Source organism: Sorex araneus, chromosome 8 (genome assembly GCF_027595985.1).
Source record: "Sorex araneus isolate mSorAra2 chromosome 8, mSorAra2.pri, whole genome shotgun sequence".
Taxonomy (NCBI): domain Eukaryota; kingdom Metazoa; phylum Chordata; class Mammalia; order Eulipotyphla; family Soricidae; genus Sorex; species Sorex araneus.
The window spans coordinates 46905395-46927339 of record NC_073309.1 but is presented as its reverse complement, the minus strand read 5'-3'; the positions used below and the strand labels follow the sequence as shown (position 1 = coordinate 46927339).

The following is a 21945-nucleotide window of genomic DNA, read 5'->3' as shown; positions in this document are numbered from 1 at the left end:
TCTTTGCCGTCTCCCCAACCTTGGCTCCATCCCTCTAACTTGTCTCCTATGGAGGGTCGCGTGCTCAGAGGCCCTGCCCGGCACACTGAGTGCCGGCGTGTGTCACCGAGTGTGGTGTTGGGTGTGGCTGTGGCTTTGGGAGCCCTGCGGGCGGGCGTTGTGAGTCACTTGGTGTCAGTTGTGTGGTGTGGCAGTGTGTGCCGGGGCCCGTTGCCGTGGGTCGGGGTGTATCTCCGTGTCTCGTGGTATCCTGGGTGTGGCTCCGGGGAGGCGTAACTCACACGGCTAGGACCGTTGTGTGTCTGTGTGGGACTTTATCCACGTGGACGCACGCCTCTTCCTTGCTCTGGCCCAAGACACACCCCAGTCCCTCCTTAGTCTGAGCAGGGGGGGCTCGGAGCCTCCCCTCTGCCCAGGGGCCTCCCCAGCCCCTCCCCGCCCTGCCCAGCCGTCACCACCTCCCAGAGGGCACAGCTCTGTGCCTCAAAGCCAGAGCCCCAGAGCCAGCCGGGCAGTGACCTGCAAGCCACAGTGGCTGCCCTTTGCGTGCTGCGAGGTGGGGGACCCTGGGCAGGAAGCTGGCTGGGCCCCAAGACCCCGGGGGCCATGGGCGGGGAGCTGCTGTCTGGCCTGGGGGCCCTGCGGCGGAGGAAGCGGCTGCTGGAGCAGGAGAAGTGGCTGGCCGGCTGGGCGCTGGCGCTGGCGGGCACTGGCATCGGGCTCATGGTCCTGCACGCGGAGATGCTGTGGTTCGGGGGGTGCCCGGTGAGTGCTGGCCGGCCTGGCCTGGGGGAAGAGGCGGCTGGGCTCCGGAGTCTGAAGGAAGAAGGGCGGGGTGGACCGTGAGTCTGAGGGAGGTGGGGGCCGCCCGGGACTTCTGGGTCCAAGGGAGGAGGCTGGGAGGGGTCTGCACGCTTGGGTCTGAGGGGGATGGAGAGGCTGGAGGAGGAATATCTGGTCTGATAGAGGAGGCACTATCAGCTGGGACTCCTGTCTGGGGGAGGAGGGGTTGAGGGCTGGACCCTGGAGTCTGAGGGAGGAGGCTGGGGACCTAGGGAAGTAGCCGTTGGGCTTCTCAGAAGGAAGGAGGGGGTTGTCTGTGTATCCCTGTCTGAGGTGCAGCCTTAGAAAGCTGGGTCCTGCAGGCGTGTGGGCGTGTGAGGTGGTTAGGGGTGAGGTAACCGGGGCTCTCTGAGGCTAAGTAGGAAGAACGGCTCCCGTTCTGGAAGGAGGTGGCTCCGGGGGCCTTATCTGGGCGGGAAAGTTTCCCCAGAGAGAGCCGGGCCGGGGTGGGGGAGGGAAGTGGAACCAGCACCCCGCCCCCCTGCACCTCCCAGGGCACTCAGTCTTCCAACCCCCAATCCCGGCTCCTCTGATATGTGGTCTGGGGCCAGGCGAGCAGTAGGTAGTGGGGGCTGGGGCTGAGGGAAGGCAGAGGCTGAGGCACCCCCATGGTCTGCAGGGGAGGGGAGGGGCGGTGGGCAGAGGCGCAGGTGGGGCGGGAGGCAGGTCGGAGCAGGCGCTCACTCTTCGTTCCAGCCCCATCCGGGCAGAGAGGGGGGCAGGGGGAGGACACAGGTCAGAGCCACTGCTTGAGGACGACGGAGAATTGCTCAACAGGAAAGGAGGTGGGGACCTGTCTGAGGGAGGAGGGAGGAGGTGGGGACCTGTCTGAGGGGGGAGGGAGGAGGTGGGGACCTGTCTGAGGGGGGAGGGGGGAGCGGCACCTCCTGAGGGGGCCTGATCTGATGACCCGGAGGAGGATTCGCAGAAACGGAGGCTCACTGGGGGTGGGGGGAGGGGTCGCTGCTCTGAAGGATCCCGAGTCACATGGAAGGTCAGGGCAGGCGGATCAGGCAGTGGGCAGGAGGGGGTGGGGTGCCCGCCGCAGGCCATGCCAACAGGAAGCATGGCTGGAGCTCGCCAGCCCGCCGCTCCCACGCTCGGGCACCCGCCCAGCAGGGAGGCCAGGACGTGGGGGCCTGCTGGGGGCAGCGGGCAAGGGCCCAGGGGGTCTTCCTTCCTCCCTGCCCTCTCCCACCTGCCAGATGGCAGCAGCGGGACCAGAGTGTTGGGGGGGACGGGGAGCAGCAGCTCTCTGAGCCTCAGTTTGCCCATCTGCAAATGACCCTCAGGTTCCAGAGATACCCTCTCCGTGTGCCTCCTGCTTTCTGGGGGGAGCGCTGGGGGGAAGCCCCGGGGAGCACAGGGAAGTGAGAAGGGAGCAGGGGAGGGGCAGGGACCCTCCGAGACAGCGAGAGGAAGAGGCACAGAGCAGAGCCCAGGGCTGGGCGGGCACGGGGGACAGGCAGACCCAATGAGGGCCAGACCGTGGACTGGGATGGACTCGGAGACCCACCAAAGCAAAAGTGCTCAGAGGAGGAGCACAGGCCTGGCATGTGGGAAGCCCTGGCCAGCCCTGGCCCCCTCCTCGCCCCCCCTCCCCCACATACTGTGTAGCTTGGGTACACCCCCAGCACCACCCCCATGACCTCTCTCCCAAAGAAAATACTCATAATGATAAGGAAGCCTCTAAGGAAAAAAAAAGTTCAAGGGGATCAGGGAGCTCTAAGAGGGAGAAGGAGTGGGGGAGGGCTGGGGGACAACGGCACCATTGTTCTGGGGGGGGCCGGCCCCCTGGGGCAGGAAACTGGCCTCTTCCCCTGCAGAGGTGGGGCCCTGGCCAGGCCAGAGAAGCTGGCAGCGTCTTTGGAGAAACAGGTGCTGGGACTCAGTCTGGGAGCCCAGGGGGGCCCCTCTGCTGGACAAGCCCCTCCAGGCCCACCTCTGTCCCTCTCAGCATCCCCCACTGCCCCCCTCCCCTAGAGAAGCCAGCAGTCCCAGCCCCTCCAAAGCTCTCTCTCCAGAATTCGAGAACCCTCCTCCACAGAGGAGAAAAAAATAAAACCCTCCATGGTTAGGGGGGACCATGTGTTTCCGGCCAGATCCACACTGGACCTGGAGCCCAGAGACTGGGCCGGGTGGGAAGGAGAAAGAAGCAGCAAAGAGGGGGGAAGAACTATAGGAGGGGCGTAGAGGGGGGCTTGCTCAGAGCTGGGCTGGGCCCTGCTTCACCCCAGGAGTGCATTGGTTTTTATTTATTTATTTGCTTTTTGGGTCACACCCAGCGATGCACAGGGCTTACTCCTGGCTCTGCACTCAGAAATTACTCCTGACAGTGCTTGGGGGACCATATGGGACGCTGGGCAAACGCCCTACCCACTGTGCCATCACTCCAGCTCAGAGGGCATTCGTTTTGCAGGCACTGAGTGCTACTTGGGTGTTCAGGAATTTGTGGGGGAACTTGTAGTTGCTTTTGTGCAGGACCAGATGGGTGAGAAGTATATCTTAATATCTATTTCCAGTGTCCCACCACCACCACCACCACCACCACCACACACACACACACACACACACACACACACACCTGAGAGCCCAAGGGGGCCGGAGCCATGCAGTGGGAAGGGTGCTTGCCTTGTACACGGCTGACCTGGGTTCAGTCCTCAGCATCCTATCTGGCCACCCAAGCAACACCAGGAGTAATTCCTGAGTGCAGAGCCAGGAGTAACCCCTGAAACGTTACCAAGTGTGATCCAAAAAGCAAAAAAAAAAAAAAAAAAGAAGAAGAAGAAGAAGGAATGGGGGGTGGCTTAACTCTAGTACTGAGGGCAAGGCTCTTGCCTTGCAGGTGGCTGACTCAGGTTCAATCCCAGCACCCTGTATGTTCCCTCAAGCTCCACCAGGAATGATTCCTGAGTGAGAGTCAGGAGTGAGCCCTGAGCACCACCAGCTGTGCCCCGCCTCCCCCCATAAGAAGAGAATGTGAGGGCCTGGAGCCCTGGATTTGCTTTCTGGCACCACGTGGCCCTGAATTGGGAGTGACCCCCAAACTATGAGCTGGGGGTAGCCCTTGGGCACCTTGGGTGTTACTAATATGTGTTCTGCAGGGTAGGGGGGCAGTATGTAATTGGAGGGGGTTGAGGGAGGGAGGGGGCCAAGGATCCCCGGGTCTGCAGGGGACAGGGGTCCCGAGTTTGAAAAATGAATGAGTAAAGGGAATGGGAGATTCAAGGTTTCTGGTCTGAGTCCGGGGTCCTGGAACAGGAGGTCCCCCTGACATCTGGGTCTGGGGTATCTGGTTGGGAAGAAAGGAGCACCATCCCTGACAATCAGAAAATGGTTTTTTCGTTTGTTTGTTTTTTGGGTCACAGTCGGCAATGCACAGGGGTTACTCCTGACTCTACAATCAATGGGTTGATCACTCAGGAATTACTCCTGGCGGTGCTCAGGGGACCCTATGGGATGCCGGGAATCGAACCTGGCTCGGGGGCATGCAAGGCAAAGGCCCTACTCACTGTGCTATCGCTCCAGCTCCAAAAATGGTTTTTCTTGGGGTGAATTGGGCTATACCTCACAGTGCTCAGGGGACCCTAAGCAATGCCGAGGATTGAACCTGGACCGGCTGGCTGCATGTGAGACCACACCCCCGTGTCCCCTCTCGGGTCCTAGGAAGATGGTTTCCAGATTTTTGCTGAACAGGGATATCAGGAAGAATCGGGGTTAGGGGGAGAAGGGATGGAGTCTTGGAACTTGGGAACTGTGGGGGGGGGGGGGGCGGTGTTGGGACTAGAGAGAAGGGCGGAGTCTCACTCCTCTCCCCCCTCCCCCAGCAGTGGGCCCTCTACCTGTTCCTGGTGAAATGCACTATCAGCGTCTCCACCCTCCTGCTGCTTTGCTTCATCCTGGCCTTTCACGCCAAGGAGGTCCAGGTAAGCGCCCCGCCCGCTCCGTGCTCCCTCAGCCCCCACTCCACCCGGCTGCCTCACACTTTCCACCCTTCTCCACCTCCCGGGCTGAGTAATGAGAATCTTCCGCCAGAGATCCACACCCTCCCTCACCCCTCTGTCTGGTCAAGGCAGACAGGCAGGCAGGCAGGCAGACAGACAGACGGATCAGACAGACCAGCCTCCTGGAGCAGCCCCCTCCCTCGGCCCCCGCAGTCGCCTGGGCTCCCTGCGCTACTGCCCCCCTCACCTCCAGACCCTTAATAGGAGCGGGTTCCTGGATGGCCCTGGGGGGCAGGGGGTCCCCAAACTCCAGCAAACTCCTGTTCACCCATACCTTTGGGACCAACCATGCTCCCCACCCAGACCCAGAAGCCATCCCACCCATACCCCATGCCCCCTGCACCCCATCCCTCTGACAGGAAAGCGGGGTGCTATTAGCTTCCTGTGGCAAAGGCCCCCTCCCCTCCCTTCAGTCAAAGGCATGTGGTCACTAACTAGCAGTCCTGGGACAGGGAGTGGCCCCAGGCTGGGGCACAGCACTGCTCAGCCTCAGTTTCTGCGTCTGGGGAATGGGTTGATGACACACCCAAGCCTCCTGTTGTCCCTGGCAACTGGGTCCAAAATCTGGGAGAAGCCCCAAGGGTCCCAGGATGTGGCTGTCAGTCGGCTCCGGGGTGTGGTGGCGGGGTTTTGCCTGCGGGGGCCCGTGTCACTCAGTAGCTGGCTGGTTCCTGGGTTGAAATGGAGCCCCTAGCCCCAGAAGCAAGGAAGGCTATCTTCCTCGGGTCCTGCCCTGCTCCCCACCCTGCGGGCCCCACCTCCCCGGCGCTATCAGCGTCCGTCCTGGTCCGGGCGGGCGCGCCCCCCTTATCTCCCCGGCACAGGCTGGCGGCGACGGCCGCGTGACCCGCGAGTGACCCCCGCATCCCCTCCCGCCCCAACCCCCCGCAGCTCTTCATGACGGACAACGGGCTCCGGGACTGGCGCGTGGCGCTGACCGGGCGGCAGGTGGCGCAGATGGTGCTGGAGCTGGCGGTGTGCGCGCTGCACCCCGCGCCGGTGCGGGGCCCGCCGTGCGCGCCCGGGCCGGCCGCCGCCGCCTGGCCGGGCTTCCTGGACCAGGGCGAGGCGCTGCTGTCGCTGGCCATGCTGCTGCGCCTCTACCTGGTGCCCCGCGCCGTGCTCCTGCGCAGCGGCGTCCTGCTCAACGCCTCGTACCGCAGCATCGGCGCGCTCAACCAGGTCCGCTTCCGCCACTGGTTCGTGGCCAAGCTGTACATGAACACGCACCCCGGCCGCCTGCTGCTCTGCCTCACTCTGGGGCTCTGGCTCACCACCGCCTGGGTGCTGTCGGTGGCTGAGAGGTGAGGGCGCGTGCTTGGGGGCGGAGGTGGGGGTCGGGGAGCGGGCCCCTGGAGCAGCCGTGGGCAGCCCACGTTCGCCCTGTACGGTGGTGCAGGTTGCAAGCAAAGCCCCAGAGCAAGCTTCGAGGGCGAGGGAGGAGCATGCTTGAGCATGCAGGAATTCTAGTTCTATTTTGGGGGGCTGGGGAGGCACACCCAGGGTGCTCATGGGTTATCCTCCTGACTCTGCACTCAGGAATTTCTCCTGAAGGTGCTCAGAGAGCCAGATGAATGCCAGAGATCGAACCCAGGTTGGCCAATTGCAAGGCAAGCACCCTCCCTGCTGTGCTGTCTCTCCAGTCCGGCACCCCGTTTCTATCTGCCTAACACATGGTTCCCCCAAGGAGCGCCCTGAGCCATGACTGGGTTGGAGCTTCTGAACACCAGCAGCTGTGGCCCCCCTCAAAGAGAACTCAAGCTCTCCCCCTGCCCTACTTACTCCCACCTGCTCCCCAAGGTTTGATATTTGTCCTTATATTCATGCAAGGGGATAGAAGGAACCGAGCGCCCAGCCCTCTCCAGCCGGGACTCCAAGGATCTCTGTGACTTGCAGGTCACCTGCTGGACAGTCCGGCGTTTTCAGACCATTGTTTCGTCTCTGACAGAGAAAGAATGTAGGAGTAACCGTAGCCACAGGGGTAATCGGGAGCCAGTAGGTGGGCGTGGAAGGAGCAATCTACCTAACAGGGAAAGGTCCCAGGAGCACCTTCACCTGAGGGCAGAACCTCTGGCACAGGATTCTTGCTCTCACTTCCTTTGCATTTTGTTTGCTTGTTTTTTGTTTGGGGGCCACACCGGGCAATGGTCCTGGCTCTGCACTCAGGAGTCACTCCTGGCGGGGCTTGGGGAGCTCTATTTGGTGCCAGGAATTGAACCTGGGTCGGCTACATGCAAGGCAGTTGCCTCGATCCTATAGCATTTTTGGGCCTTCTTTCTTGTTTCTTCTTCCTCTTCTTTTTTTTTAACCTGTTTTTTGGAGCCAAACCCAGCAGTGCTCTCTGGCTCTGCGCTCAGGGATCATTCCTGGCAGTGCTCAGGGCACCCTATGGGCATATGGGGTGCTGGGGATCAAACCCGGATTGGTCTCATGCAAGGCAAATGCCCTACTCATTGGACCTCCTTTTAATTTTTAAAATTATCTTTATTTACCAAGTAGGCGGTATTTCTGTTTTGTTTCTGTTTTGTTTGGGGGCCATAGCAGTGCTCAGGGGCTATTCATGGTTCTGTTTGTTTATTAGTTTTGTTGTTTTGAGGTCACACCCAGCGATGTTCCTCCTGGCTCTGCACTCAGGAATCACTCCTGGCAGTACTCAGGGGACCGCAGAGGATGCTGGGAATCAAACCCAAGTCGTCTATCTGCAAAGCAAGAGCCCTCTCCATTGTATTATGTCTCCAGCCCTTACTCGCAGTTCACTCCCAGAAGTGCTCAGAGCACCGTGCAATGCCATGCTGGGGATGGAACTTGGTCATATCTCTTTGGTTCCAGGCAATGGGTTCAGGGGCGAGAAGGATTCTGGTGCTTCTGTTGTCCCATCTGTCAAATGGAACTCATGTCCCACCTGCTTCACACTCCCCCAGGACATTCTCATCATTGTTTTTGTTTTGTTTGGGGGCCACACCTGGTGATGCTCAGGGGTTGCTCCTGGCCGTGTGCTCCGGAATCACTTCTGGTGACGGCTCGGGAATCCAGCCCGCGTCATCTGTGCACGAGACAAGCGCCCTCCCTGCTATACTATTGCTCCATCCCCTTTCTCATATTTGTTGTTGTGAAGCCCCTTCCTGGAGTGGGCTGACTGTGCTGACTGTGTCCCCAGTCGGAAATGGGTCAGGATGAATGAATGACCCAAATAAGCCTCTGTAATGTGTGTCATTCATCTGACACATGAGAGGCTTCGGAAGGAGTCACGCATACATAGAGATCCGTGATCCTGAATGAGCTTTGTTTTTTTTTTTGGTTTTTTTGTTTGTTTTTTTGCTTTTTGGGTCACACCCAGCGATGCTCAGGGGTTACTCCTGGCTTTGCACTCAGGAATTACTCCTGGCGGTGCTTGGGGGACCATATGGGATGCCGGGGATCGAACCCAGGTCGGCCGCGTGCAAGGCAAACGCCCTACCCACTGTGCTATCGTTCCGGCCCCCTGAATGAGCTTTGTAGTGTGTGTGTGTGTGTGTGTGTGTGTGTGTGTGTGTGTGTGTGCATGTGCCTGTGTGGTGCCTGCATGGGTGTATGCATGTGTGCAAGTATGTAGGGGGGATGCAGTAAAACAATAGTGCGTTCACAGCTCATGAATCTGAGACGTGTGAGGTGCTCATTAAGGGGGTCTGTCTGCAAATCCTGGCGACAGGGTCTGAGTAAGGCAAAGTCCGGTTGGGGTGGGGAGGGGCCGCAATCCTGCCAGACTGGGTAGAGACCCACTATGTGATCTACAAAGAGCCACTTAAAGGCCACAGAGCATTTGAGGTGGAAATTAGAAAGAGAAACAGCCATAGGACAGTGGGGAGGACATTTGCCTTGAAAGTGGCCAACTGAGATTTGATTCCCAGTATCCCATTTGGTCCCCTGAGCACCACCAGGAGTGATTCCTGAGTGCAGAGCCAGGAGTAATCGATAAGCATCACTAGGTGTGGTCCCCCAAAAAAGAGAGAGAGGGTGGGGGGAGGAAGGGAAGGAGGAAAGGAGGAAGGAAAAAAGAAGTACCCGTCTCCACCCCTACCCACTTCTTTTGACAGCGTCTGGGGTGCACTTTCTGGGTTTCTGCACACACCTGTGCCCCCACCCCAACCCCACAAGCCCATGCTCTGAACACTGCGTCCCCAGCTGCTTCCTGACAGCCAGTGGTTTGTGGGGCGGGGGGGGGGGGGGGTTGCTATTTGTTTGTTCCTTTTTTTCTGTTGGGTTTTTTTTTTTTTTTTGGGTTTTTTTGAGCCATACCTGGTGGTGCTCAGGGGACCCTTTGTGCTATTGAAGATGGAACCTGGGTCAGCTATGCCAGGGAAGCGCTGAGCAGCTGTGCTGTTTCCCAGCCCCCCCCACCCAGAGGCTTTGGAACGGGCAGGATGCAGGTTCCAATTAGCAGTTCATAGATTCTCAGAGGCCCCGTATGTTCTGGTGTCTTGGGACTCCAGGTGGGTGTGTTCAGAAGAAGGGTATCAAACTTCAGTGGAGGGGCCGGAGAGATAGCACAGCGAGGAGCACACTTTCCTTGCATGAGGCCAACCCGGGTTCGATCCCTGGCATCCCATAGCATAGATCCCTCCATCCCTGAGCAGCCAGGAATGATCCCTGAGAGTAAGCCCTGAGCACCCCCAGGTGTGGCCCCAAAGCAAAAACAAAAAAATCAAACATCAGGGGAGCCCCGGGGACAGCAGGGTATTCCAACAACACCCCTACCCCCCACCCCTCCATCCCTGCAGGCAGGCGGTTAACGCCACCGGGCACCTCTCGGACACACTGTGGCTGATTCCCATCACGTTCCTGACCATCGGTTATGGGGATGTGGTGCCGGGCACCATGTGGGGCAAGATCGTCTGCCTGTGTACGGGGGTCATGGTGAGTGCACGCCTTCTGGAGAGCCTCCGTCACCCTGGGTCGCCGGCACGCTGCTTATGTGGGGCGGGGTAGCCGGCGTCCCCCAGGGCGTGTGGGGCGGGGCCAGGATCCAGCTCTCCAGTCTCACGCTTGCTCTTGCGTGGGCGCTGCATCCCCAGGTCTCGACGCCAACTTTTCACTGAGCCCGTGCTCTGTGGCAGCCTCTGCCCTCAGCGTGGGCCGGTGCTGGCTGCTGGCGTTCACAGTGACTCTGGGCAGCCAGCCCAGCTTCCAGAGAAGGAAGACGAGCTGATGAGACCGTTGCTCCTGGCTGGACTTGGGACTCCCCCGCCCCCCAACCCTGGGAGTCCCCGTCTCCACTGCTCAGTGGTTCCAAGTGACCGAGGAAGGCGTGGGGGTGGAGGAAGCATTAAAGAAGGATTTGGGGAGGCTGGAGCGATAGCGCAGCGGGTAGGGCATTTGCCTTGCACGCTGCTGACCCAGGTTCGATTCCCAGCATCCCATATGACCCCCGAGCACTGCCAGGTGTGATTTCTGAGTGCATGAGCCAGGAGTAAGCCCTGTGCATTGCCGGGTGTGACCCAAAAAGAAAAAAAAAAGGATTTGGGCTAAAACTTATTGGCCTCTCACCTCATTTTCGGGGAGGGTGTGGAGATGACATTCAGGGCAGGAGGGTAGGAGAGGGCAGACAGGAGATAAAGCACAGGCCTTATATGCAACCCATCAGCCACGACCCTGGTTCAATCCCAATGTCCCACATGGCATCTCACCCCCACCCCTTATCCCCAGCATTGCCAGGGGTCACTTCTGAGCACAGAGCTGGAAATGGCCCCTGAGCACTGTTGGGTGTGACCCAATCCCCTTTTCCCACATTCAATAACCCCCTGAAAAGGTCCCTTCTTAAAGTGACCAGAAAGCGCCCTCCCAGGGCTGGAGCAATAGCATAGCGGGTAGGGCATTTGCCTTGCACACGGCTGACCCAGGTTCGATTCCCAGCATACCATATGGTTCCCCAAGCACCACCAGGAGTAACTCCTGAGTGCATGAACCTGGAGTAACCCCTGTGTATTGCCAGGTGTGACCCCCAAGATAAATTAATTAATTAAATAAAAAAGAAAGCGCCCTCCCCACCATGCCTGAAGCTTTCCCACCCCTTGGGTTGCTCCAGTGGCCCCTCCCCCAGATCATCTTCCCTGGAAGACTCTGGTCTGAGGCAAGGAGAGGGGACAGATGTCCCTGAGCTGTGTTTCTGAGGGGCAAAGACCCTGGGAAGAGAGAAATGTCCAGGCCTGGAGTGATAGGACAGCGGGGAGGGTGTTTTCGATCCCTGGCATCCCATATGGGCCCCTGAACACCGCCAGGAGTCATTCCTGAGTGCAGAGCCAGGAGTAACCCCTGAGCATCGCCAGGTGTGTTTCCAAAAAAACAAAAACAATAATAAAAAAAAAGTTTCAGTCCAAAGAGATGAAAGAGGCAGCAGGGAGAGGGGGTGCCACCGAGTTCTGGGGAGGGAGGGAGAGCAGGGATAAGGAGGGTAGGGGACCCCCTTGGTGACCTTCCAGCCACAGCCCTGCAGCAGGGGGTAGGAGGGGGGTTGCAATCAGCCCAGACTCGTCCTGCCTCGCCCCCTTCCTTCCCCCTCCCCACCCCCTTTGTGCCCATCCCCTTCGCTTTGTGGCTCTAGTCATCCTATTGGGGGTCACCCATTCACTGGGCTTCTAGGGTGTGCCCACCTGGCTGTTTGGTGGAGATGGGTTTGGTGGCACATTTGGTGAGGGTAGGGTGGGGGCCATGGGAATCAAGCTTGAGGCCTCACATGTGCAAAGCAGCCCGAGTTGCCCCCCCACCCCACCCCCAGAGCAAGGATGTGCTGTGGCCGCTGTCTGCCGGCTCCCCCACCGCCAGCCCGGGGCCCGGCATCTGTCTCTATGCCTGTCTGCTTTTCTGGCCCTTGGCGGTGGCTGTGCCCAGCCTCTGGGGCTGCGGGGAGGGTTCTGGGGACAGTGGGGGTCACAGCCAGGCTCCATCCACAGGGGGTCTGCTGCACCGCCCTGCTGGTGGCCGTGGTGGCCCGGAAGCTAGAGTTCAACAAGGCCGAGAAGCACGTGCATAACTTCATGATGGATATCCAGTACGCCAAGGAGGTGAGGAGGGCGCTGCCGCCGGAGCCCCCGCCCTGGCCGAGAGTCCCACCCGGCCCTGCCTCCCCTGACACTCTGCCCCCCAGATGAAGGAGTCAGCTGCGCGCGTGCTGCAGGAGTCCTGGATGTTCTACAAACACACGCGCAGGAAGGAATCGAGGGCTGCCCGAAGGCACCAGCGCCGGCTGCTGGCTGCCATCAACACGTGAGGCCCCCAGTGTCCCGCGTGCATGATGTGTGTGTGTGTGTGTGTGTGTGTGTGTGTGTGTGTGTGTGTGTGCATGCCTGTACACAAGTGTGTCAGCAGGACGCCACATCCGGGCTCGCCCAACAGGTACTGTCCCGGGTCCTGGCAATGGCTGGGGTCCGTGGACAGGACCCCTGGTCTCTGGTGGGCTCTTGGGCTCCCCCTGCCCGCTCTTGTCCTTTGGTCATTTTTCTCATGGCACTGAATCTCTATGAACCTCTACCCTCACCCCACCTTGCCCCAGAGCTTCGGTCCCATCCGTGACCAGGTATTTGGGGAACTGACCTGCTGCACCTTCCTCCCCAGGTTCCGCCAGGTGCGGCTGAAGCACCGGAAGCTTCGGGAACAAGTGAACTCCATGGTGGACATCTCCAAGGTTCGGGTGCCCCCAAGGTGCAGGGGAGGGCTGTGTGTGTAGAGACCTGCAACAGGGGCCGCTGGTGGGCCAGGCACCCGTGGGCACCCCCAAAACCTGTGGCTGAGTGAAGACTGCAAAACGGAGAGGTGCAGAGAACCAAAGTGCGGCACCTGAGAGATAGCACAGGTGTACACAGAGACAGTGCAGGCACTCAGAGAGATGGTACAGGCAGAAAGACAATACAGGCACTCAGAGAGATGGTACAGGCAGAAAGACAATACAGGCACTCAGAGAGATGGTACAGGCAGGGAGACAATACAGGTACTCAGAGAGATGGTACAGACAGAGACAATACAGGCACTCAGAGAGATGGTACAGGCAGAGAGACAATACAGGAACTCAGAGAGATGCTATAGGCAGAGAGACAATACAGGAATTCAGAGAGATGGTACAGGCAGAGAGACAATACAGGCACTCAGAGAGATGGTACAGGCAGGGAGACAATACAGGTACTCAGAGAGATGGTACAGGTACTCAGAGAGATGGTACAGGCACTCAGAGAGATGGTACAGACACTCAGAGATGGTACAGACAGAGACAATACAGGCACTCAGAGAGATGGTACAGGCAGAGAGACAATACAGGAACTCAGAGAGATGGTACAGGCAGAGAGATAATATAGGAATTCAGAGAGATGGAACAGGCAGAGAGATAATATAGGAACTCAGAGAGATGGTATAAGCAGTCAGCACTGACCTTGCATATGGCTAGCTCTGCTTTGATCCCCAGCACTTCCTGGTCTGGGGATTCCCTGGAGTGACTCCTAAGCTCAGAGCTGGAAGTAGCCCTTGAGCACCAGTGGATGGTGCCTAACCACCCCCCCCATGAGCACTGTAGCACTGTCGTCCCATTGTTCATCGATTTGCTTGAGCGGGCACCAGTAATGTCTCCATTGTGAGACTTGTTGTTACTGTTTTTGGCATATTGAATATGCCACAGGTAGCTTGCCAGGTTCTGCTGTGTGAGTGGGATACTCTTGGTAGCTTTCTGGGTTCTTCGAGAGGGAAGAAGGCATTGAACCCAGTCCCACGTGCAAGGCAAATGCCCTACCTGCTGTACTACTGGGGGGCTTTGCCTAGGCAGTGCTCAGGAAACCCAGCACCCAGCTTGGTGATTCTGTGAAGAGAATGAGCAGTTCAGTACAAAGGCTTTGCAGTGCCAGATGTGGCCAGGGTCACCTAAGCCTGTTCAGAGGCTCCCACGGCTGCACTCGGCAGTGCTGGAGGGTCCCCAGCTGACCCTGAGATCTCACCAGGGTCCGACCTGCAGGGCAAGTACCTACATCCCTCACCTCTCTCTCCCACCTGGCATTCAGTTTTGTTATTTTTATTGTTGACTGTACATGTGGACGGATATAAAGTTCCTTCTAATGCCAACTCTTCAGGTACATTAACAGCAGAACAAATTGACAAATCGAACTCCAAGATAAATGGCAAAACCAATAAAAAGCAGGAATCCACCGGCTGGGAGAGAGGCAGCTTTGTTTCCAGGGCACTCGGCACGGCGGCCTCAGGGAGGTGGGCCGGGCCCCAGGTGCCCACAAGCCTCCTCCCGCTGGGCCGCGGCCAGAGCCTGGCCACAGTGATGTCAGGCCTGCTGGCCCTTCGTGTATCCGGTGCCCTTTCCTTTTCCTTTTCCTCCTTTGACCACAACAAGTCAAACAGTGGCCCTTGGCACTGGGCCACAGCAAACAGTTACGGACACGGGTCCCTAAAGCTTGTGACCAACGGTGAGAAGCGGAGGCTGGACCCACCTGATCTGCCGTAACGGGCAGGTGACCATGTCATTGTGTTATTTTTTCCCCTTGTTTCTTGAGCCACACCTAGCTTTGTGCTCAGGAATCACTCCTGGCTGTGCACAGGGGACCATATGGGATGCCAGGGATGAGACCAGGATCAGTCGCCTGCAAGGCTGTCACTCCAGGACTCACTTCACTGTTTCTGCCTCAGTTTCCCCAACTGCAAACGTGAATATCATCTCCCCCCAAGCCCCCACCCCCGCCTTTCAGGAGTTCAAAGCAGACATGAAAAGCTCCTGGCCGGAGCTGGAGCGATAGTACAGTGGGTAGGGCGTTTGCCTTGCACGCGGCCAACCCGGGTTTGATTCCCAGCATCCCATATGGTCCCCTAAACACCGCCAGGAGTAATTCCTGAGTGCAGAGCCAGGAGTAACCCCTGAGCATCACCGAGTATGACCCAAAATGAAAAATTTAAAAAGCGCCTGGCCAAGTGGCTGGGCATTAATAAAAGGTTAACTTATGACTCTGGCCTGCCGAGCCAGGGATATAGCTCAAAGGATTGGAGTGTGTCAAAATGATAGTACAGTGGGGAGGGCGTTTGCCTTGCATGCTGTCAACCCAGGTTCGCTCTCCAGCATCCCATAGGGCTGGATCCCTAGCATTCTGTAGGGTCCCCCAAGGCCTGCCAGGAAGGATCCCTGAGCACAGAGCCATGAGTGAGCCCTAAGCACTGCTGAATGTGGCTAAAAAAATTTTTTTTTCAAGGTTGGAACATAATATTTTGCATTTGTGAGATCTTAAGTTTAATCCTGGTACCCTCCCCCCCCAATATCTCTTAGCATGCCCTTGGGGTTCTGAGCACTGCTGGGGAAGCCCCACTGAGAATTAATAAAGAATGGGAGTGTGGCTCAGTGAGAAACACTCGTCTTACGTGTGTGAGGCCTTGGGTTTGATCCCCAGTATCCAAAAATAAAAAAGAGAGACAGAAAGAAGAAAAATCTTAAAGGAGGGTAGAAGAGCAAGCAAGAGGGGGCTGGAGCAATAGCACAGCGGGTAGGGCGTTTGCCTTGCACGCGGCCAACCGGGGTTCGATTCCCAGCATCCCATATGGTCCCCTGAGCACTGCCAGGAGTAATTCCTGAGTGCAGAGCCAGGAGTAACCCCTGTACATCGCTGGGTGTGACCCCAAAAAAAAAAAAAGAGCAAGCAAGAGTAGGCCCTAGCATTTGTTTTGCACATAGGTTCCATCCTTCGCATCCCCCGTGGTTCCCCGAGCACCACCAAGAGTAATTCCTCAGTGCAGACTTAGGAGTAAACCTTGAGCAAGCTCTGCCAGGTTGGCTCCAAAACAGAACAAAGACTTAAGAGGTCAGAGAGATGGGACAGAGCTTCAGGTTCTTGCCTCGAATGCTGCTAAGCCTGGTTTGAATTCCCAGCACTGCGTATGGTGTTCTGTCACCACCAGGAATGACCCCTGAGCACAGAGCCAGGGTACGGTCCCCAACCAACCAAACAAAAATGAACAGGGTGAGAGAGAGTTCAGAAAAAGGAGGGTAGGCCTGTGTGTGGGAGCCCAGCTTTGATTCCAGCACCCAATTCCTGAGGATCACAGGAAGAGACTCCCCTGCCCCCCAACAGTGAGCTGGGAGTAACCTCTGAATATAGCAGGGTCACTATTACTGTCACTGTTGTCCCGTTGTTCATCGATTTGCTCAAGCAGGCACCAGTAACGTCTCCACTGTGAGACTTGTTACAGTTTTTGGCATATCGAATACGCCATAGGTAGCTTGCCAGGCTCTGCCGTGCGGGCGGGATACTCTCAGTAGCTTGCCGGGCTCTCTAAGAAGGGCAGAGAAATCGAACCCGGGTCGACCCCATGCAAGGCAAATGCCCTACCTGCTATGCTACCGCTCCAGCCCGAATATAGCGGGGTATAATCCTAAAACCAAAAAGCTCAAATAAGATAAAAAGCCTGGAGGGGGATGGACCACATCAATAGCACAGAGGGTGGGGCACTCGCCTTGCCTGTGGCCAACCTGGGTCTGATCCCCGGCACCCCATAGCATCCCCTGGTTGTAGTGCTCAGGGGTTACTGCTGAGCAGTAACCAAACTAACAACCAAGAATTATGGAGGAGCCCTGGAGGGCCCTAAATGTGGGCTCCACCAGATGGGAGGGGCTGCTGCAGTGCCCTGAGCCTGCCCCTCTCCCCAGATGCACATGATCCTGTGTGACCTGCAGCTGAGTCTCAGCAGCTCCCACCGGGCCCTGGAGAAGCGCATGGACGCGCTGGCGCTGAAGCTGGACACGCTGACCGAGCTGCTTGGCTCCGCCCTGAGGGTGCAGCCACTTCCAGAAGGCCAGGAAGCCACGTAGCTGGTGAGGGGCTGGGGCCGGGGGATCCTCCCGGAGGAACAGTGCTACAGCCATGCCCCTTGAAAGCTACGACGTGGGCAGGGGGGATGCCAGGGGGGCCTTTTCCCCATCGTCTCCTGCACACTGACCAGCTGGAGGCAAAAGTTCGGGTCAAGTGCGGCTGGATGGGGCAGGAAAGTCACCCCTGCTCCTGCTCAGGGCCCGGTCTGGGCACATTGTCCGTACCCCAGTCTCGATGCCGGCTACTCCTGCCCTCTCCTCCTCTCCCTTCCACACACACACCTGCTGCCCGCTGCCTCCATGCCTGTGTGCCCTGGCAATCTCCCGACAGCCTTTCTGTCTCCGCAGGACACGTGGAAGAAGACCCAGGATGGAGGTCCCAGCTGTTCTCCCGCTGCCCGTGGATAAGGCAGCTGCAGAGCGAGGGGTGCAGGGCGCTCCCCGCTCCCAGGGTTGGGTGGGTTCGTGACAGAGGGGACACTGGAGGAAGGAGGTGGGGAGAAGTGGTGCCCACCATGCCCAGGCCCTCCAGGAAGAGACCTCACTGTGTTCTAGGGACATCTCTAGCCTCAGCTGAAAGTGGGGGCACCTGGGGACTGACCCCCAGGGGAGTGGGGTGGGCCCGGATTCTAGGCTTCAGGGAGGCTTCAGTGACCGCTGGCCGGCAGAGCTGAAGGAACCAGGCCTGTGGCCCGGGATGGGGGCAGGGCTCCTCCCGAGCCCGAATATATCTGGTGGGGAGAATGGGGTGACCCCCAATCTCTGTTATCCCACTTTGTAATAAATGCTGAACAAAGCCCACCGGCGCTGTGTTTCCTCAATGAGCCCCACTGCAAATGCAGGCAGCTGACAACTGCCCTAGCCAACTTCAGCGTCCCCATCTGTCCCATAGGCCGATGAGTGCTTTTTTTTCCCCCTTTAATTAATTTTGTTATTTTGGGCCACACCCAGCTGTGCAGAGGGCTTATTCCTGACTCTGTTCAGGGAACATTCCTAGTGATGCTCAGGGAACCATATGGGGTGCCGGGGATCGAATCGGGGTTGTCTGTGTGCAAGCACCCTCCCATCTGTGCTATGGCTCTAGCCCTAGTCACTTGACCTTAAACCGCCTCCTGCACAAAACTAGATCTGAGACTAAGGCACTGTCGCACTGTAGCACTGTCGTTCCATTGTCCATCGATTTGCTCGAGCGGGCACCAGGAACGTCTCCATTATGAGACTTGTTGTTACTGTTTTTGGCATATTGAATACACCACGGGAAGCTTGCCAGGCTCTGCCATGCGGGGGGATACTCTCGGTAGCTTGCCGGGCTCTCCGAGAGGGGTGGAGGAATCAAACCCGGGTCGGCCGTGTGCAAGGCAAACGCCCTACACGCTGTGCTATCGCTCCAGTCCAGGACTAAGGCAAGGAATCTGAATTCATTTTGTTGTCTGGGGAGTCACTGTACCCCGCAGTGTTCAGAGGCTACTCCCGACTCCGTCCTGGGTGTGCCTGGTGCTGTTCAAGAGGCTGTGGGATGGATCCAGGTTTGGGCTGAATTCGAGGCAAGTACCTAAACTCCAGGGCAACCTCTCCTACTGCTAGGGGCTTTGAATTCCCATGGATAGGAATGGTGGGGAGGGTGGTGGTGAATCCTGTTTCTGTCACTAGCTGTGTGGCTCTGGACAAGTGTCTTCACCTCTCTGAACATTTCAGCTCACTTGTATAAATAGGCTGTCCTCCAGCTCCGACACACACAGTCAGGATTAAAGCAGGGGTGGGGGCCGGAGTGATAGTGCAGTGAGGAGGGTGCTAGCCTCACACACAATCAACCCAGGTTTATTCTCCGGCATCCCCTAGGGTCCCCCAAGTACGTCAGGAATGATTCCTGAGTGCAGAACCAGGAGTAAACCCTGAGCACCGCCGAGTGTGCTCCCCCCAAAACAAATCATCATCATTGTCATCCCGTTGTTCATCGATTTGCTCGAGTGGGCGCCAGTAACATCTACATTTGTCCCTGTCACATGGTAGTGTAGCTCAATGGCATCTGCTTGCTCCACTCCCCCAAAGAAAAAAGAAAAAAAAATTAAAGCAGGAGTGATACAGATAGTCAGAGACAAAGGAAGAACCCAAAATGCAAGCTACTTCATCCTTCTATCACTGCCTCTGACTTTCAGGCACAAGGTCCGGCTGTACTTCCCAGTCTTATCAGAACTGAGAGAGGGTAAAGCCCTCTCAGGGAGAGTCACAACAGTCGCACACCACGCCCACAGGCCACATTCACACCTGCTGAAAAGCAGAAAGGAAGAGGGAGGGCGGATGGGGAGGGGATGCCCTTTTTAGAAATTGCATCCGTTGCATGCTCCCCTCCAGGGACAGACGCTGCCTCCAGGCTTCCCGGAGCCCAGTCCCCAGCTTGCCCACATGGCCTTGGGTCTGGAACCTAAGTATCACTTCCCAGGGTCCTGCGTCGAGGCTGATTCACCTGTTTCCGTCCAGCTCGGGGAAGCCCAGGCCCCTTGCGGTCGTCCTTGCTGCTGGGCTATCTTTGGATTTCCTTAACAGAACGATCAGCCCCACCCGCCTGCCCGGCTCACCACCCACCGCTGGACCCGACACCTGCAGAGGAAAGGCCCCAGGAACCAGAGGGCCCCGGGAGGCAGGCCCCAGACCCGCCCTCTGCAGGCGGCTGCCCCACAGTGCTTCAGAGAACCTGCCAAAGGGAACCGCCTTTACCTCCCAACCCAAGGCCCCACCAGCTGGCAAACTACCCCCTTCTCAGGGCTGGGAGGCAGCTCAGCAGCAACGCTCATGTGTGCGAGACCTGGGGTTTGATTTCCTGGCCCCACCAAGACAAAAAACAACGGGGGCTGGAGAGAGAGTACAGGGGGCAAGGCAATTTGCTTGCCTTGAACATGGCTGACCCTGATTTGATCCCTGGCCCCTGAGCCTCAAAGGGAGACATCCTTGAGTACAGAGTCAGGAGTAAGCCTGGAGCACTTCTGGGTATGCCACCCGCCCCTCCTGCCAAAAAAAAAAAAAAAAGATAAATAAGGGCAGGGATGTGGAGTGGGAGAGTCCACACATAAGGACCTGTGTTAGACCCTGGCACAGCACACGTGTGTGCGTGCACACACACACACACACACACACACACACACACATAAACACGCACAGGATAAATAATAGATCATCTAGCAAATGGTGTTCAAAATTCCCACTGTGAATGCCCTTTAATCCAGCAACTATACTCAAAACAAGGTTTTATTTGTTTTTGTTATTATTTTTTGTTTTGGGGAGGGGTCACACCCAGCAGTGCTCACGACTTACTCCTGGATCTGTAATCAGGGATCACTGCTGGCAGGGCTCACAGAACCATATGAGATGCTGGGATAGAACCCAGCAAGCGCCTGACCTGCTGTACTATTGTACTATTGCTGTAGCTCTGAAACAAGATTTTACAGTGGTCAATTCTGTCATACACACACCACCAGGCTTTTGAGGGTATTAACCGCAGCAGCAAATGTTGGAGACCAAAAAAGCAAAAGTGATAACACAGTGGGGAGGGTGTTTGCTTGCATGTGGCTGACCCAGGTTCCATCACCCATATCTCATATGGTCCCCCAAGCACTGCCACGAGTAATTTCTGAGTGCAGAGCCAGGAGGAACCCCTGAGCATCGCCGGGTGTGAAACCCTCCCCCCAACCAAAGAAGAAAAAAACAAACATTCTGACAGAGCTTAAATAGGCACCCAGAAAGGGTTAAATACAGAATAGTGCCACACCACTAAGGGCAAATACAACGCGCTGTGTGTGCCTGGCTGCCACCATGTCACCGTGAGGCAGGCTGCCCAGCGCCAGGGGAAACATGCACTCACCGAAAAGTGAGACAGGCTTAGGTCTGAGTCTAGCTCTACGGTCTCCTGGTTCTGGTGCCCTCTGAGTCCCCTTTCTCTCAATGACTTGTTTTTCACATCTGTCCGTTAATTGGGGCAGGAGGATTGTCAGGGATATGTATGTAAAACAGGGCCTGAGTGAATGAGAGGTTGTTCTTTGGGCAGATGTAGCGCCCTACCCACTGTGCTATCTTTCCAGCCTCTAACGGGCATTATTATTATTTTTCAATTCTTTATTTTCACAAAGCTGTTCACAGTAATGGATTATACTCAGTATTTCAACACCATCCCACCACCATTACACCTTCCCACTACCATTATTTTGAATTTTCCGGCCACCACTCAAACCTGACTGCAGGCTTCACACGCAGGAAACCCAGGTTCAATTCCTGCCACTGCATGGCCCCTCAGAAGCACTAGGAGTGACTCCTGCCCCCAGCAAGGGCATGGAACCACTAGATGGAGCCTAAAAAACAATATAAATGGAAGAAAACAGAGAGGCATGGCAGGGCGGAGCGGGTGCGGGGAGCGATCAGAGAGATAGTATAGCTGGGAGGGCATTTGCCTTGCATGCAGCTGACCCAGGTTTGCTCCTTTGCTCCTTGGCACTTCATAAAGTGGGCCCCACCAGAAGTGATTCCCGAGTAGAGTTAGGAGTGAGCCCTGAGCACTGCTGGGTGTCACCCAAGAACCTGACCAAAACAAACCAACCCCCCAAAAAAGGCTCTAGAGGGCCAGAGTGATAGTCCAGAGATAGGCATTTGCCTTGCATGTGATTGAGCAGGATTCAATCCCTGGCACCCCGTAGGTCCCCCGAGCACTGCCAGAAATGATCCCTGAGCATAGAGCCAGGAGTAAGTCCTGAACATCACTGGGTATGACCCAAGAACCAAACTCCCCCTGCCACTCCACCAAAAAAGAAAGATGCTCTGGAAACAAAGAAAGCCTATCATGTCTACCTCTGTCAAACACTCACAAGCTTCAGGAGAACCCACAAATTGACATATGTATAGACAGACAGACAGGCTCCAGTGATAGCACAGTGGCTAGAGCGTTTGCCTTGCACACGGCCGACCCGGGTTCGATTCCTCCATCCCTCTCTCGGAGAGCCCAGCAAGCTACTGAGAGTATCCTGCCCACATGGCAGAGCCTGGCAAGCTTTGCGTGGCGTATTTGATATGCCAAAAACAGTAACTACAAGTCTCACCATGGAGACGTTCCTGGTGCCTGCTTGAGCAAATTGATGAGCAACAGGACGACAGTGCGACAGTGCTACCTACAGACAGACTGACACACACACAGTCTCTCTGTTCCTCCCAGCAGTCCCTGCCCTAGGCACCCTGCCCGCCTGACCCAGCTGCTTTGTGCTGTCAGCTTGAAGGACTAAGAGAGTGAAGGGCTGTGACCTAAGC

General features: G+C 57.1%; 1 protein-coding gene across 1 annotated transcript; it reads left to right on the top strand.

The window, feature by feature from the left end:
- The first annotated feature begins 525 nt into the window (after positions 1-525).
- Positions 526-17424, top strand: KCNN4 (potassium calcium-activated channel subfamily N member 4). The gene is made up of 9 exons (XM_055146079.1): positions 526-765; positions 4674-4769; positions 5739-6151; positions 9605-9740; positions 11774-11884; positions 11968-12086; positions 12435-12504; positions 16498-16662; positions 17008-17424. Exons 1-8 carry the CDS (start codon positions 607-609, stop codon positions 16657-16659), a joined length of 1266 nt encoding a protein of 421 aa, XP_055002054.1. The 5' UTR covers positions 526-606; the 3' UTR covers positions 16660-16662; positions 17008-17424.
- Positions 17425-21945: the final 4521 nt, after the last annotated feature.